The following is a 16,753-nucleotide window of genomic DNA, read 5'->3' on the forward strand; positions in this document are numbered from 1 at the left end:
CCTGTGCGTCCGGAGCCTGTGCTCCGCAACGGGAGAGGACACAACAGTGAGAGGCCCGCGTACCACAAAAAAAAAAAAAAAAAAAAAGAATGAAACCCTTACCTACCCAATTAAGTTTTAGAAAAGATCAAAAAGAAGATCTAATTGTTATTAGAACTTGAGAATTTGAACTTCTTCATAAAAAACTTGAATTTAAGAAACATACATTGATTTTAAAACTGTTATAAACAGACCTCCACCTAGCAATCTACAACTGTTTTGATTGTTTCTTTCCCTGTACATATTCACACATTTATATATTGACAGTGAAGATATAATTGTTTTATGCTCTTTAAAAAATTTAAACAAATTTGTTTTTTCATATTTCAGTCCTACTAATTATCATATAAAAATAAATTTTTTTTCAGAAAACACCTTTAAGCATTCCAGAATGCTCTTAATTTTCTCATATTCCGGTTATTCCCCCCTACTTCTTGTTATAAGAAATAACAATGCACATAGGTTTTTTTCTTTCTTTTGTATCACTTGCTTGGAGTATATTCTCAGAAGTAGGACAATTATATCAACAGATGTTAATTTGTTTTTATTCTTAGACAATCTTTGTAAAATATTTCTCTAAGCATGAAGTTGCCTAATCAATCTTAGCTGACAGAAATGCTTTGGTATATTTATTTTTTGATAATTACCAAAATATGATCAGTAAAAACTACCTGTATTTTTAAAATTCCACAGCTCACTCAACATCCATTTGAAGAAATAAATTTTAATAGAAAAGTATAAGTTTATTAATCTGATTATGAAGTTATTTATAAAATGATGATATAATGATTGCCTCTTAGGCTCTATCTTCCTCATCTAAAACAAAAACAAAGAAACACTGTATCTGGCCCTTCCTCTCCTCACAGACACAAGTCCAGTGCAAAATGTCTGGCACATTCCCACAGCAATTCCCTGAGGTGCTAAGGCCTTTCAGAACTTCTATAGCAGCAATTTTATTTAAACTTAGATGAGAGTGGGGAAGAGGAAGAGATTATGAAAGAAAAGAGGACAACCATTTGCTCTCCCCTTCACAATGAGATGAGAAATGAAGAGGCAGAATTAATTTTTTTTTTTAAAAAGGTTAGGCTAGAGGAGATTTTGAAAGCAGTGTACTGAAAGAACAGGTCAGTAAAATACATTTTCACTTTCTGAAGGCTAGTTTACATCCTTAGGATGCAATTCCACCTTTTTCATTCTCTAAGAGATGAATAAAATGGCATATTTATATATCTTCTAATCTTCATTCTAGTCACCTCTTTAATTACCAAAATTCACCCTGTACAGGGATGGTTATTAGTTGCCTATGAGGAATTAGCACCAAAACTAGGACTAAAGCAGAATCTCAGGCACAAATTTACTCTTGAAGAAGGAACTTTCCTAGCTGTATATCCCATTTCTGTAAAATAAAGATAAATACCATTTGATAAAATATCTGTAAAATAAATATGATGAGACAGAATGGCTAGTACAATAGTATAATTATGCCCTATTCTTAGAATGTTCATTCAAAGTTCATTAACTATGACACTGTAAGATGCTCTCTCTATATATATAGTATAAAAAAATAAGATATGAACCAATTAAGACAAAATAAGTTTCAACAGAAGACTTCCAATAGTTAAATTTGGATCCAATGGATCCAGACTGTTTTGTATAATTTTTTGTTAATTTGTTGAAATTTGCTTAAGTTTTTAAATAAGACAGTTCTCTACAGAGAAAGTTTAGATGAAATTTCCTCTTTAATTTACTTGGTTTGTGGAAAATGCCATAAAAAGTTGATACTAAACTTTCTATATAGTTCAGCCAGTAAAGCTTCTGTCTACCAGGCAAGCTGGTGGATATCCTCAAACACAAGATCTAGTTTTAATAAGTCATAAATCTTTATGATTAATTTTGAAAGCTTTGGTCCACCACATCTTTCCTTAATATAGATGGTTTTCAACTAGTTTAGAATAGCTGTGAACATTTTTTTTTAAATCACACTAAGTTGCCTGACATTAAGAACAACACAGAAACCATAGAAAAATGTGTTAGGATAGAAAGTATTTGAGGGTTCTTGCTTTCTTTTTATAAACCCAGCGGCTATTTAAAGTAATTGTCTCAAACCCTAAGCCTATTTCTCAAACCTATGTGAACTTTATATTACACAATATGGGGATATGAACTTCAGTAAGAGATTCCATCCATCTTTTATCCTAAAAGAACGATTGATATTAGAGTATATTATTCACTACTGTGAAAATCACCAAGCAGCACGCTATTAGGCCAGCTTGAGTCCATCAGTGATTCTATAAAAATGACATGACCAAGCCATTAAAGTGACAAAACTTCCATTTCTTAAAGAAGGCAGATATTATGGAAATGAATCATGTAGTCTGTATATGTAACCAGATGCAAGTTTGGCAAATTCACAAGAACTAAACTTACTGGGTAAGTGGTAAATGTCTTAATAGTCAAAATTTCACATGGCTTCTTTATTACTGAGACCTTATTATTATGAAAATCCATTCCTTCCTATAACCACAGGCAAGGTTTCTGGCACAAGTTCAGTACAAAAATATCTATAATCATGGAACCATTTTAAGTCATTTTTTTAAATACTGAGGCCCAATAAGACTTGCCCCTTGATTAGAAAGGGAAATGAAAGTTCAAAAATAAGAGACATAAAGAGAAACTTTTTTTTCTATGTAAATGGCCAATCAGTCCAATTGTTTATCATACTTGTTTAACTGGTTGACTGGCAGAGTCTAGTAACAGATATTGATGAGAACAGATAGAGTAGCATTACTAGTCACAGCCGACTCAGACCAAATCAGTGGAGACTACCATCACAAGAAAAGTGGTAGCTGTATTTTATAAAGATGTGAATATCAGTTGCTAAAAGGAAACTTTTTTACAAACCAAGTTAATTTCAAACAACAGATTAAATTAATAATATAGATTTTGATTAAATCAAGCATCTCTGCCATAAAACCTTCAAAACACAAAGCTATAAAAAAGATTTTTCAAAACTAATCCATCATTTGCTTCTTAAAAGGAAAGTTTCATTAAAAATACTCACTATTCTTTTTTAACTTTTTAATTTGAAATAATTATAGATTCACAGGCAGTTGCAAAGAAACATACAGGGAGGTTCCATGCACCCTATCTCCAATGTTAACATCTTACACAACAATAGCACAATTATCAAAAGCAAGAATTTGACACCAATACAATCCAAAGAACTTATTCAGATTTCATCAATTATACATGCTCTCTTTTGTGTGTATGTGTGCGCACCTGCGCACGTACATCTGACATTTAATCACATGTGTAGACTGTGTAACATAACTACCACTAGGATCAAGATACTCAACTGCATCATAACAAGATTCCCTGTGTACCCCCTTTATAGCCACTATTCTTTTATAAACAGTTAGCAAAAAAAGGTCATTTCACTGTCCTATATTAGCCATCATATCACAAGTAGATACTTTAGTGATTGAGGAGTAGAAAATAACCTTGCATGAGCTTTGTTTTTATTTTGTTAAGTCCTAGGTGAATCCAAGGTTAAGAAAAATAAACAAGTGAGGGCTGGGAAGGTGAGAGGCAGCTCCAAAGGTAGTGGTGTTTGACTACATAACTAGAAAGGGGAATGGGGACACATTCTCATCAGAGGTTTAGAGACTACCTAGTGTATTCGCCCCAAACCAGGTATTACAGGGCAGTCTAAATTGCCTAACAGCTTCCTAAAATATACCATATTAGCTAAGAGAGCAAAAGAGAGTTATACAGTTAAGTTTTTAGGAATCAAAAAGGGAAAGCAATAAACTACTTTCATTTCATAGTTGTATATTTAAAACATGCATTTATTAAGTTAAATATATCATGTAATGGTAATACAGATTGTTTAAGCTTACAGGTCTATTACATAATCCATTTACTCTTGATTAAAATAGTTGGTACTGTAGAATAAAAGATTTTGAAACCAGGACATACTTGTGGATATTTACTAAGAACATCTAAATGATACCATTAAGGGCTTCCCTGGTGGCGCAGTGGTTGAGAGTCCGCCTGCCGATGCAGGGGACACGGGTTCGTGCCCTGGTTTGGGAGGATCCCACATGCTGCGGAGCGGCTGGGCCCGTGCGCCATGGCCGCTGAGCCTGCGCATCCGGAGCCTGTGCTCCGCAACGGGAGAGGCCACAACAGTGAGAGGCCCGCGTACCACAAAAAAGAAAAATAAATAAATAAATAAATAAATGATACCATTAATATGAGACGCTTTTTCAAAATGCAGTGACTAACCAGAGGTAAAAAAAAAAAAATTAGCATAAGGTCCTTAAATAATTATTGGCAGTAGTGCATTATAAAAATGAAATTAGTCAATTTTATTTTATTTCATCACTTAATTCCTTTTGTAATTCTCCCAAATCTAATACTTACATTCAAATTTTAGGATCCAGCAACCACTGAGAATGCCAAGCATACATTTCAGGGTGCTTTGAACTGTATCACCAGGAACAATGACATGAGTTACTGGAAAACAAAAAAAGCAATAAGAGAAACAGAAATATAAATCAAAATAGTTTTTAAACCAGTCTGCTTTTTATAAACAGTTAGTCTACATTTTATAAACTTATACCTGAATTTTCTTGAAAGGTAACAATTTTTATACTTAGGTATAAGACTTCTTTTATTTAGTTTCATTCTCTATTCTGGCTACCAACATGAAAAACCAGATCATAAACCATATATCTTAAAGCCACAGTAGCCAACACAAATTTTTCTTTTCTATTTCAAATTATAACTAAGGAATTAAAGCATTATGCTACATTACAATTTATTTGTCATTAGCAAACTCATAAAATTGCTCTGATGTATTGTTCTGTCTTAAAATAGGTGCAAAGCTTTAAACTTTATATTTCCTAACTAAATTAAGACTTGTAAGTAGTTTATAACTGCAAAAACATTTTAGAATTATTACCAGATTCAAAGTGTATAGTCAGATCCCAATGGTTAAAACATATAAATTATCAAAGGGAGCTCTACAATGGAATTACCCATTTAAAAATTTCTTCAACCAAAAATAAATAAATAAATAAATAATCCTCACCTGTACTGTCAAACTCAGCACATTTTTTAGCCTTAAGAATTGCTGCAAGCTCACTGAGCATTTTCTGTTGTTCTGAAGAAAGTCCACTGCCTATAAGTACAAGAGGCCCATCCCTGCGCTGACCAGTGTTTACCTGTCAACGGAAGAGGAGATGCCAGTGTTAAAAACATTTAAAGATTAGAGAAAAATTAAACTGACTTTCAATTGATACAAGCTTGGAATTCATTCCTTAGTTTATCTAGTAATTCCCCAAAATTTCCATTGAACCTTAATGCTCAATGCATTTGAATAACTGTTTTTCTATTTCTTTACCCCCTTCTCCCAATAAAACACTACTTGGGCTAGCTGTCTATACCGAGGATGTCTTGTTTCCTTGATTCTATTTTTTTTAATAAATTTATTTTATTTTTTATTTATTTATTTTTGGCTGCATTGGGTCTTTGTTGATGCACGGAGGCTTTCTCTAGTTGCGGCGAGTGGGGGGCTACTCTTTACTGCAGTATGCATGCTTGTCATTGCAGTGGCTTCTCTTGTGGTGGAGCATGGGCTCTAGGCGCACAGGCTTCAGTAGTTGTGGTGTGCGGGCTCAGTAACTGCGGCTCATGGGCTCTAGAACGCAGGCTCAGTAGCTGTGGCGCACGAGCTCAGTTGCTCCGCACGGCATGTGGGATCTTCCCGGACCAGGGATCGAACCTGTGTCCTCTGCACTGGCAGGCGGATTCTTAACCACTGTGCCATTAGGAAGTCCCTCCTTGATGCTAAATTGGGTCTCTCTAGGGTTTTACAACTTCATTCTGTCACCAGTAAACACTCCCCCCTTTTTTAAAAGTAACCCAAAATACCCACTTAAAATGATCAATTCTCTATCTCCCCCCCACTAACTTATTCCAATAGAGTTAAACTCAACTTGGTCTTTTTAATTTAAACTGAGATTACATAAAAAATTAAAGAAAACTAAGGCTTCTAGAACAGCACTGATCTCAAAGACAGAAAACAAAATTTTAACACTAAAACAGTTACCTCTCGAAACCAAGAAAGTGAAAATAGACAAAGGAATACCAAAGTTACATCAGATCCACCAACAGTAAGTCAATGCAGCTTATGAAAAGGGAAGTGATCTAACAAAGACTAATATTTTCATTTTAATAGAAAGACTTAGAACTTACAGAAGACAAAAAAGACAAGAATAAAAAGGAGGCACCAATGGATACCGTTAAAGATTAGACATGAAAGATTCAAAGCAACGTGACAGTGTTTTCAATAGCAGCCAACAGAAATTTAATAAATGAAATTAAAGTGAGAGTTAGCCAAAAGCTACCTGATAAAAGCAATGAGCCAGCAGATAAGAAAGAATACGTAAATCAACACTACTGTATTACAAGATAAAAAGCCAAACACAATACTTTAATTTTCAAACACCGTACAAAGAGTCCTCCTAAAAGTATGAGTGTATATGTATTCTGGACATCTGGGCTCTCAAAAGTTCCACAGAACATGAGTGAAACACTGCAGGTATAATTACCAGTATAGTTCAGCAAGTAGATTGGAGAAAATTGATATTTAAATATTCACTTCACATATCTGAGTAGCGATAATTTAATTTATTCAGTCTGATGCCATACAATATTACACATAAATTGTTGGCTACAACTGTAAACAGACTGATCTCAATAATTCATTCACTCAAAATACATTAAGATTTTACTATGTATTTAAGTGTATATTCAAGACATTTTAAAAAAGATTTCTATAAAAAGTTTTTTTAATGGCAATATTCAACACTTAAAAGTTAGGCTTACTTAATTACTTCTTTCTCTAAGGTTCAAGTTGCAAAGGTTTTCCTGGATATGCTGTGCACACACCACACACATACTGACATCACATTTCTGTCCACTTATCTTTCCTATTCACTAAATTATAAGATGAGGTAACCATGCCTAGCCTAAACACTGTAAACACTCCATAAGATGAAAATAGTTCAGTCTGCTTAATCATTCAATTGCTATACAACGATAATATTAAAAAACAGCATTTCAAATATTCTTGTCAGTTATACAAATAAGTGTCATAAAATAGCTCTAAATGGAACACACTACTTTTCAATTTATATAACTCCACTTCAGCTAAAGTAGTTCTCTGCACGAAATAAAAAGTGAAAAGATATCAATTCTAAATATAGCATATGATACTATTTCCACCAACCTCAGGAAAGTACCAAAGTAGGTCAAGCATTTTCCTATCCAGTTTCTAAATTAGAATAAAAAATAGAAACTGGCACTAATTTTTCATAGTTAAGGAAAGCTCTTTAAAAAATGAATAAAATTGGGCTTCCCTGGTGGCGCAGTGGTTGAGGGTCCGCCTGCCAATGCAGAGGACACGGGTTCGTGCCCCGGTGCGGGAAGATCCCACATGCCGCAGAGCAGCTGGGCCCGTGAGCCACGGCCGCTGAGCCTGTGCGTCCGGAGCCTGTGCTCCGCAATGGGAGAGACCACAACAGTGAGAGGCCCGCGTACCGCATAAAAAAAAAATAATAATAATAAAATAAAGCAAACAGCTATCAAAGCCACATGTCTGATATGGGGTGGGAGGTGGGAGTGAGGAAGGCATCTGATTTGAGAGTAAGCAGAGGTCTCAGAACCGGGAGGTTCAAAAGATGTTCAGAAAATATCCAAAAGTTTCAATACTCTGATTTTAGAGAGATTAGATATTATGTACACTGGCATTAAATACACTCTTATTTAAGGAATAATTAGATATGAAACTTCTTCTTAGAAAAATTAGTTATTCTGAATTTATCCAAATTAATGAGTTTATCAATAATAGGACCTGAAAAACTATACAAAGAGTCGAAGGGAGTGAGGAAGCATGCCATGTGTACATCTGGCTCCCTGCATTTGTTCCTGGTGGAGAAAACAGCTCATGCTAAGGACCTGAAATGGGACCGTGTTTGGGGGGGATTCAAGAAACAGCAAGGCAGCCTATGTGGCTGAAAAAGATGAGTGAAAGGGAGTCTGATAGTGGCTGGGGAAGCAGATCCCAGAGCTTGATTTTAATGAGTACACGTAAAGAAACAACCCTTTCAACTTAAGGACTTGTTACCATTCATTATCATTTCCTTAGCCAAGGATCTACCATTAAGATAGTAAATAACGATATTCACAGGCTATAACCTTGTGACATGAAGAAAGTATAGGTTTCTTACATTTAATAAAAACACGATAGTAACTGGATAGTTGAATTAAAAGGAAGATTGCCACTCTCAGATTCCGATAATACCATAAAGATATCTTTATTTTTGACATATCTAAAATAATTCTTTCCCAGCTTTTACATAAAAGAAACATTGGCAAATGACAACTTAGTTATGTTCTGCCAGCAGAGTTCAAGTCCAAATGAATAAAGTAAGTGCCAATTTATAGTTAAGGATGATGGGACTGAATGAATACTGACCTAAGATTTAAGAAATTTAAGTTCTAATTGATCCATTAAAAAAGGTTTTTTTTCTATGGCTGGTTAACCCTGGGCAAATCACACTACATCTCAGTTTTCTCATTTATGAAATGAGGAAATTAAACTGCTAATTTCTAGGTTCTCTTCCAATTCTATAGATGGGGCACACTTAAAAGGCTTAAGTCTAGAGCAGGACATTAAGAGTTTTCAAAGTCTAAGGGTAACCAGCCTGTGACAGCACCTATGACCACCTCAATTATAAACACTTTCGGTTACATCCTTATCTTAAACAATGGGGTCAATCACTACTCCACTGACCTCACTAGACAAGAAGTCTTCTCTGAACAGTTCTAGATCTCAGCTCATCCTTTTCTCTCATTTTCCCCCATCTGAGCAGTTGCTAGGATACAGTGCGTCCACCATCCCTCTCTCTCTAAAACCCCTCATCTCCTCTCCACACACCTCCTCCTTCCCCCACCACTTGTAGCTCCAGTCCTCACCACTTCACACCTGGACCCCACTTCAATAGCCTCCTAACCAGTCTTCAGTCCCGGCCTGCCCCCAACTATCCCCTGCGGAGTCCCATTCCACTTAGAGACACGCTGAAGGCGCCCCACTAACTGGGGAATAAAGTCTAAACTCCTCCACAGGGAACTCAAGGTCTTTCACAATCTCTTTACCTCCAATTCCTCTTTAACACACCTCATGCTCCTCTAACACTAAACTCTAGTTTCTCAAATTTCTAAGGTCCTTTGTGTCTCTGTTTCTCTGACCAGCTGTCCCTTAGATTGGCCTGCCATCCCTGCTTCGTACACCTGATTGCAGCAGGCAATCAAAATCCACTCCTCACTCCCTCCACACTAAGAGAATCCTAATTTTGTTCAGACACCCACTCTTCAAGGACTGACCCTATCTTCAACTGTGATGTATGCCAAAAACAATTGTGTGACCAGTTCTGACCAGTAAGACATAAAGGGGAAGTCCACTGGAAGGCTTCTGGGAAAGGTTTTAGTCCTAACGCTGGACACTGCCACATCTGGAATTGTGGCAATTATCCTGAAGCCACTAGGAGGGAGATTAGTGAGGACAAAGCCACCAAGCGGAGGATGGCGAAGTAGAACAACAGAAAGAATTTGGGTCTTTGGTGCAGCCACGTAATTGCTAAACTAACCAAATTAAGAGCTATCCTATATTGGGATTATCTTTATATAAGATAATATGCTGTCTTTAAGCATTTGAGTGAACATTTTCTGTTATTTGCAGCCACTAGCACTGTTAGATACCTTGCTAAAAGTTGTACCTTTAAAGGCTTAAACACCTTGTCACCTTCTCTCCTGATTCCTCCTAAAGTCAGCTTCTTCCTTCATGACTCTACTGTACATTTTCTATGGCATGTATTACAAATTCACTGCAGTGTGTAATAATTTTTTTTACACCCATATTCCCCACTAAACTAGACGTTCCTAAGGAATAGGCATTCTTGCCACAAGGCAGTAAATGGCACCAGCATCTTCTCCGCTATTAATTCTACTCCTTCTTCACACTTTGTACGTAATCCAACCAAAAGTTCTGGTGGCATTAATTCGAAAATACATACTAATCTCATTACTTCTCATAATCTCCATTGCTGTTACCTTAATCCAGGACGGTATCTTTCTCCTGTCACAAAGAAACAGTCCTAAGTGATCTCCCTGCTTCCACTCTTGCTGCCACCCCATGTCTCTTGATTAGAAAGCAGCTAGAGTGAACTTTCTAAAGCATAAATCAAATCATACCATTCCTTGCTTTAAATCCTATCAATGGTTTCCCATTACTCTTAGACATGACCTATTCACTAGCAATAATGACCTTCTCTCTAATCTTCAAATACACCAGGGTCATCCACTGAAGGGCCTACATACTTGCTGTTCCCTCTGTTTGGACACTTGTCCTCCAGATATTCACCTGGATGCCCCCTCATCATCATTCAGGTTTCAGACCAAGTATGGGTTCTTTAAAGGCCCTCCTCGATGACCCAGCTAAAACAGTGTCTTTTTTGGAGCCCCCATTCTCCACTCTGTTACACTCTATAAAATCTTCTTCAAAGCACTCATTTATAAGTTTCCAAAATTATTTTATTTTATTAATTTACATATTTACAGTCTTTTTCTTTCCTAGCTCTCACTAGAATGTAAGCTTCTTGAGAATAAGAGTTCTATCAGTCATATTTATTGCTGTATGAGTGCTGCCTAAAATATAGAGGGGGCAGGTCAATAAATATTTGTTGATTGATTCTGATTATGTCTTTGAACTTGAATTCACAATAGCTACTACACAGAAGTGCTCAATAATTGGTGAATGAAAGCAGTTCGCTAACTGGAAATTTTGCCATTATGTTCATTTTATAGCTGATTTCAATAAAATACATAAATTTCCCAAAGCTAAAACCATACTCACTACTGAACAATGACTAGTTGATGATGATTCATTCTTCTCTGGTAGCAGCAACAGCGATTTCATATTTTCACTGTCTGTATAATCCACAGGCCGCAGACCAAATATGTTACTGGTAAAATAAGCGCAGATGGGTTTAAGTAAATAAAATGTGTGATTTGATTCTTAACTAAATGAATACACTAGTGGAACAACTTTTTCAATTTCCTTAATAATATACAATTTTTACTAAAATAAATGACTCAAGAATTCACATAAGGCATAAGGATCAAGTACCACAAGCTGCTGAATAGAAAAAAGATATAAAATTTCAATTTGACACCAGACCATTATAGGGAGTATTTCTAACTGAATATATTGTTACTTACACATGAATCTTTTTGACAACTCTATATTCTTGTGTATTCATATTCATATTTTAAAATATAGCTTCATAATCATTAATCACTATGGAGTGAGATGCTTTCAAATGCAAATAAAAATCATTTACTGTAGCTATTATAGGCTCCACAGTCTATATAAACAAATACAGAAATTAGATAAATTCATAAGATAGGAGTTTAGATCCACTAGAAGGAAAACTGTGCCACATGACAAACAATTTAATAAAGTAGTAAACAGGGCACTTTTAAAATTAATTTTACTATGTATGTACACTATAATCTATAATAATCACAGCCATCACAGAGCAAACTGACATGATGCAGAGAACATGCTGACGCAGAATTCCCAGCATGCACTAATTCACGAGTCACAGAATATTATACTGGAAGAGACCTCAGAAACATGGTACAATGGTTATTTCATAGATTAGAAAACAGACAGAAAGGTTCCAATGACTTGACAAAGGTCATTTTCCTTCCATTCATTCCAACAATATTCCATATTGCCCATGACTAGTCTTCTAATTATAAATAAATTGTTAAAACTACAGCACCTTGTCTATTATTCCACTTCTTTACATATGGTTTCAAAATGATTTTAACGTATTATACCATGGCAGAAAAATTTTCTAAAATGAACATTTCTTTTAAAATCTTCTATGGTTTTTTAAGATTACAGAATATCTATATAATGGTCATTAATGTTCATGTAAAAAAATGCAATGTGTTAAACAGGATATAAAATGATAAACTTGGTACAATACCAGTTTTTAAATTTGCATTAAATGTATAGACACAGATCTGGAAGGAAACAGGAGGGAAACATAAGGGGAAGAAGAAGGAAGAAGGTGTCAACTCTAATGCTGCCTGGAAGGCACAGAGATGAGCGATGAGAGCACCTACTGGGTTTAGAGATAAGGTCATTAATGACCTTGAAGAAAGCTGTTTTGATGGCAGAGTAGGAAAAGAAAGCTAACAGATTAAGAAATGAACCACAGCAAATGTTTCCCTAATGACTGCTATTCATGACTATCAGGTTCAGTCACTCTTTCTTCTTGGGAAAATGCTACGTAAACAGTGATCAATGCTTTGTGACCACCTAGAGGGGTGGGATAGGGAGGGCGGGAGGGAGGAAGACGCAAGAGGGAAGAGATATGGGGACATATGTATATGTATAACTGATTCACTTTGTTATAAAGCAGAAACTAACACACCATTGTAAAGCAATTATACTCCAATGAAGATGTTAAAAAAAAAACAAAACACTTATCAATGTGTATTCTCAGATTCACCTATATGCCCAGGTCCTATAACCTGTAATTTTCTTCTGGCAACAGTTTTTCTCGAACTGAAGTACAATACAATCAACTGTATTTCACCTTTCTGATTTACAGCAAAGTGATACAAGTTACTGTACTGGAAATTGGGTCTTCCCAAATTCCCATACATTAAAGCAGACAAGCTCACCTTATTTCAAAAGGTAGCTGATCTCATTCACTACACTTGATACTTCGCAATTTCATTGTCTATTGTGCCCATGTACCAAATATACAAACTCCTCACATACATATGCTGTAAGTATGTATCAAAAAGGAATCAATACTCTAGATCTTAAATCACCAAGTGCAAAAATGAATAAACAAACCAAAAAAAGGTCACTACATGCATCAAAAAAAAAACCCAAACAATCAATGCACACATAAGGACTTCTTCACAAAGACAAATGTAGATTTCTCCAAGGAAATAAAAATTAAGAGCCCAATCAGTGTACTTTAATGCACAGTAACTACGGAATAGATATTTTACACAAATACAAATAAAAGTCCACTATGACATTTAAAAATGTTAAGTGAAACTACTTCCCAAAGAACGACCATCAGCTAACAAGGACTTTAAATCAAAAAATAACCAATGAAACAATTGTCTTTAAACAAGTAAGATGCCTCCACCATCTAAAGAACTGCTTCATAAAATGACTAGCAAGATTCTAATTTACATTTAGAGTCCTTAATACAAAAGCTTACTATCTGATATGGCTTTTAACCATGTGGTTTCTCCACTTGGATTATGGATGGCTTCTGCTTATACACAATTTGCTAAACACTTAGCCCTCCTGCATTGCTAATGAAATGGAGAATGGCACATTAAAAATGCTACAGATTGAAATAATCAGTTAGCCCTTAGTCCTGCATCATGAGAGATGGAGCCTATTAAATCCTGTCATGATTCTGCTTTGCCGTGGACCACTGAAATTTGGAATTAGACACAGTATCTTATGTGACACCTTCGAAAACCATAGCAAGAGAAGACAGAGCATACGTAAGACTTCTCCTTTATTATGTGGGCACAAGAAAGTCATTAAACTTTTTTTTTCATAATGATATATTTGAATGGAATAATACTTTTGCTTACAGATTTATGTGAAAAATCAGTTTGAAATATATATAATTAGATTTATTCTTTTTAAAAAAATAGGTAATACATGGAGGACAAGTCACAAGGGACTATCAATGTGACTATATTTTTTTATTTATTTATCTTTTATTTATTTATTTTTGGCTGCGTTTGGTCTTCGTTGCTGCCCGTGGGCTTTCTCTAGTTGCGGCGAGGGGTCTACTCTTCGTTGCAGTGTTCAGGCTTCCCACACACCGCTGCGTACACGGTGTGCGGTGGTTTCTCTTGTTGCAGAGCGCAGGCTCTAGGCGCATGGGCTTCAGTAGTTGTAGCACGTGGGCTCAGTAGTTGTGGCTTGTGGGCTCCAGAGCTCAGGCTCAGTAGTTGTGGCGCACAGGCTTAGTTGCTCCGCGCGGCATGTGGGATCTTCCCGGACCAGGGCTCGAACCCTTGTTCCCTGCATTGGCAGGTGGATTCTTAACCACTGCGCCACCAGGGAAGCCCTCAATGTGACTATTAATTGAGGACAGCGATAAATCAATTATTCCCCATCTCTACATAAGGAAGAAGTGTGTTTTGTTTGTTTTAGATTTATTGCAACACCATGGACTCAGGATAAACATCAATAATTTAATTTGCTATTTTATTAGAATTAGTTACTAAGGGAGCTTATAGAATGATTTTTTTCTAAATGTTCTTAAATAGAGCATGTTCCCTATTTTCTGACATACTTTAACCTAAAACCTTAACCTTAAACTAGGTATTTTGGAGGGATACATAAAACTTAGAAAACACTGTCTTTGCCCGTAATCCTACTGAGGACAAATACTCATTCAGGAGATAAGTATAAAACTGATAAGGTATAAACCAAGGCACAAGTAATGAGGCAAAATGTGAGATGGATTTCAAAGGAGGTAAAAAAAAAAAAAAAAAAAGATACACATTAGCAAATAAAATGACCTCAAACCCAGGACTAGAAACTAGAATTTGGTAGATGAATGTGAAAGGTCTGTAGAGGGAATAAGCGACGTGATTGTTGAAATGGATGGAATTAATGGAAGAAAGCCTTCTATCAAGGCTGAAGAGTTTAATTACTGTATGCTCATGTGTCTGAGCCAAACACAATATGGAGAATTGATGAAATAATCAGGCATAAAGCAACAGTCATTAGAGACAAAGATAGTATGTAGCTGTGAAAACAGAGAAGCATAATTGTCTACTGGCTAAACTATATGGGTCAATGCAACACCAATATAATTAAAACTATTTTCAGAACATAGGAAAACATCAACATCTTCACTGCTGAATTTACATATAGTACACAACAGTATATTAATAGCTTTCAAATGCACCACTTCTGACAATTCAGTTCTCTTAATGACCTTATCAAAAAAAGCCCTTTATAATTCTGTGAATTGCAAATGATTACAGATATATTTTATCAATCCTAAATCATAAAAATTGGTAATTGAAACATTTTATATAGTCACTAACCAAGAAGGTATCTCTGATTCCAAATATCTTTTTCTGTTCCTTCACAACACAGTACATTGGCAAATTTTACCAGTTTTTTTCCATCCAATATATTCGTGTTCTATTCCTTTAGCTGTGATTTTAAATCATAATTTTAAAAATACTTCATATAAAATTTTTGAAGATACGACTTTTGAAGATCTAAGTGCCCATAAGTTATTGCTTTTTACTATCAAAAAGTTACTAAGAAATATTGAAGGATCATTGTTACTGATACAGATTAGTGGATTCAACATAAAAACGCATGTATATATTAATATGCATAATATACATATATCACAGCTAGTAATAATCATTTATTTATTTAACACACACAGAATGAGTATATGTGTATACAGTCAGCCCTCCATTTCCATGAGTTCCATGTCCACGGATTCACCAAGAGCAGTCAAAACATTAAAAAAAAAAATTTTTTTTTTAGGAAGTTCCCAAAAAGCAAAACTTGAATTTGTCATGTGCCAGCAACTATTTACATAGCATTACATTGTATTAGGTATTATAAGTAATCTAGAGGTGATTTAAAGTATATGGGAGGGGACTTCCCTGGTGGCGCAGTGGTTAAGAATCCGCCTGCCAATGTAGGGGACACAGGTTTGATCCCTGGTCCGGGAAGATCCCACATGCCGCGGAGCAACTAAGCATGTGTGCTACCACTGTTGAGCCTACACTCTAAAGCCCGTGAGCCACAACTACTGAGCTCACGTGCCACAACTACTGAAGCCCGTGTGCCTAGAGCCCGTATTCCACAACGAGAAGCCACCGCAATGAGAAGCCCACACACCACAACAAAGAGTAGCCCCCGCTCGCCACAATTAGAGAAAGCCCATGTGCAGCAACGAAGACCCAATGCAGCCAAAAATAAATAAATAAAATATAAATAAATTTATTTAAAACATAAAGTATATGGGAGGATGTGCACAGGTTATACGCAAACACTATGCCATTTTATATAAGGGACTTGAGCATCCATAGATTTTGGTATCTGTGGGGGCCCTGGAACCAGTCCTCTGTGGGTACCAAGTGGTAATTGTGTACATATAGGGGAAAAGCTACAAACATCACTTTGTACTCAGTTTGACAGTCGTTCATTCAAGTACTTCTAACGACTCTTTTAGTCACTAAAGAACCAATGAGATATAAGGTCTGCACAGAGCTCAGTGGGGCAAAAGCAGAGCAAAGAAAATAGGAAGAACTTAAAAGCCTGGTGAAGCTGCTTAGATGTGAAAGGAGAAAGAATAAAAGGAGGTACAGAAGTAGAATGAGTCTCACAGCAGAGAGAAAAGCTTGTGCGAAGGCATTGAAGTGAGCTAGTGTGGCAAATGAGAAACACCAAAAAATTTTAAAACAAAGAGAAGAGCAAGAAAGACAGAAGAGAAGAAGGAGGAGAAAGACACAGAGAGAAGAGAGAGAATGCACAGAAGAATGG

General features: G+C 35.9%; 1 protein-coding gene across 1 annotated transcript in view; it reads right to left on the reverse strand.

The window, feature by feature from the left end:
* The window catches only part of BARD1 (BRCA1 associated RING domain 1), a 69,212-nt gene that overhangs the window by 9,689 nt on the left and 42,770 nt on the right, over positions 1 to 16,753 (reverse strand). The window contains exons 7-9 of the mRNA XM_081241818.1: positions 11,021 to 11,129; positions 5,135 to 5,267; positions 4,465 to 4,557 (exon numbers count right to left, since the gene is read on the reverse strand). Coding sequence (XP_081097944.1) covers positions 4,465 to 4,557; positions 5,135 to 5,267; positions 11,021 to 11,129 — 335 coding nt within the window. The remainder of the gene's footprint in view (positions 1 to 4,464; positions 4,558 to 5,134; positions 5,268 to 11,020; positions 11,130 to 16,753) is intronic.

Source organism: Mesoplodon bidens (assembly GCF_964165515.1).
Source record: "Mesoplodon bidens genome assembly, chromosome: 8".
NCBI classification, from domain to species: domain Eukaryota; kingdom Metazoa; phylum Chordata; class Mammalia; order Artiodactyla; family Ziphiidae; genus Mesoplodon; species Mesoplodon bidens.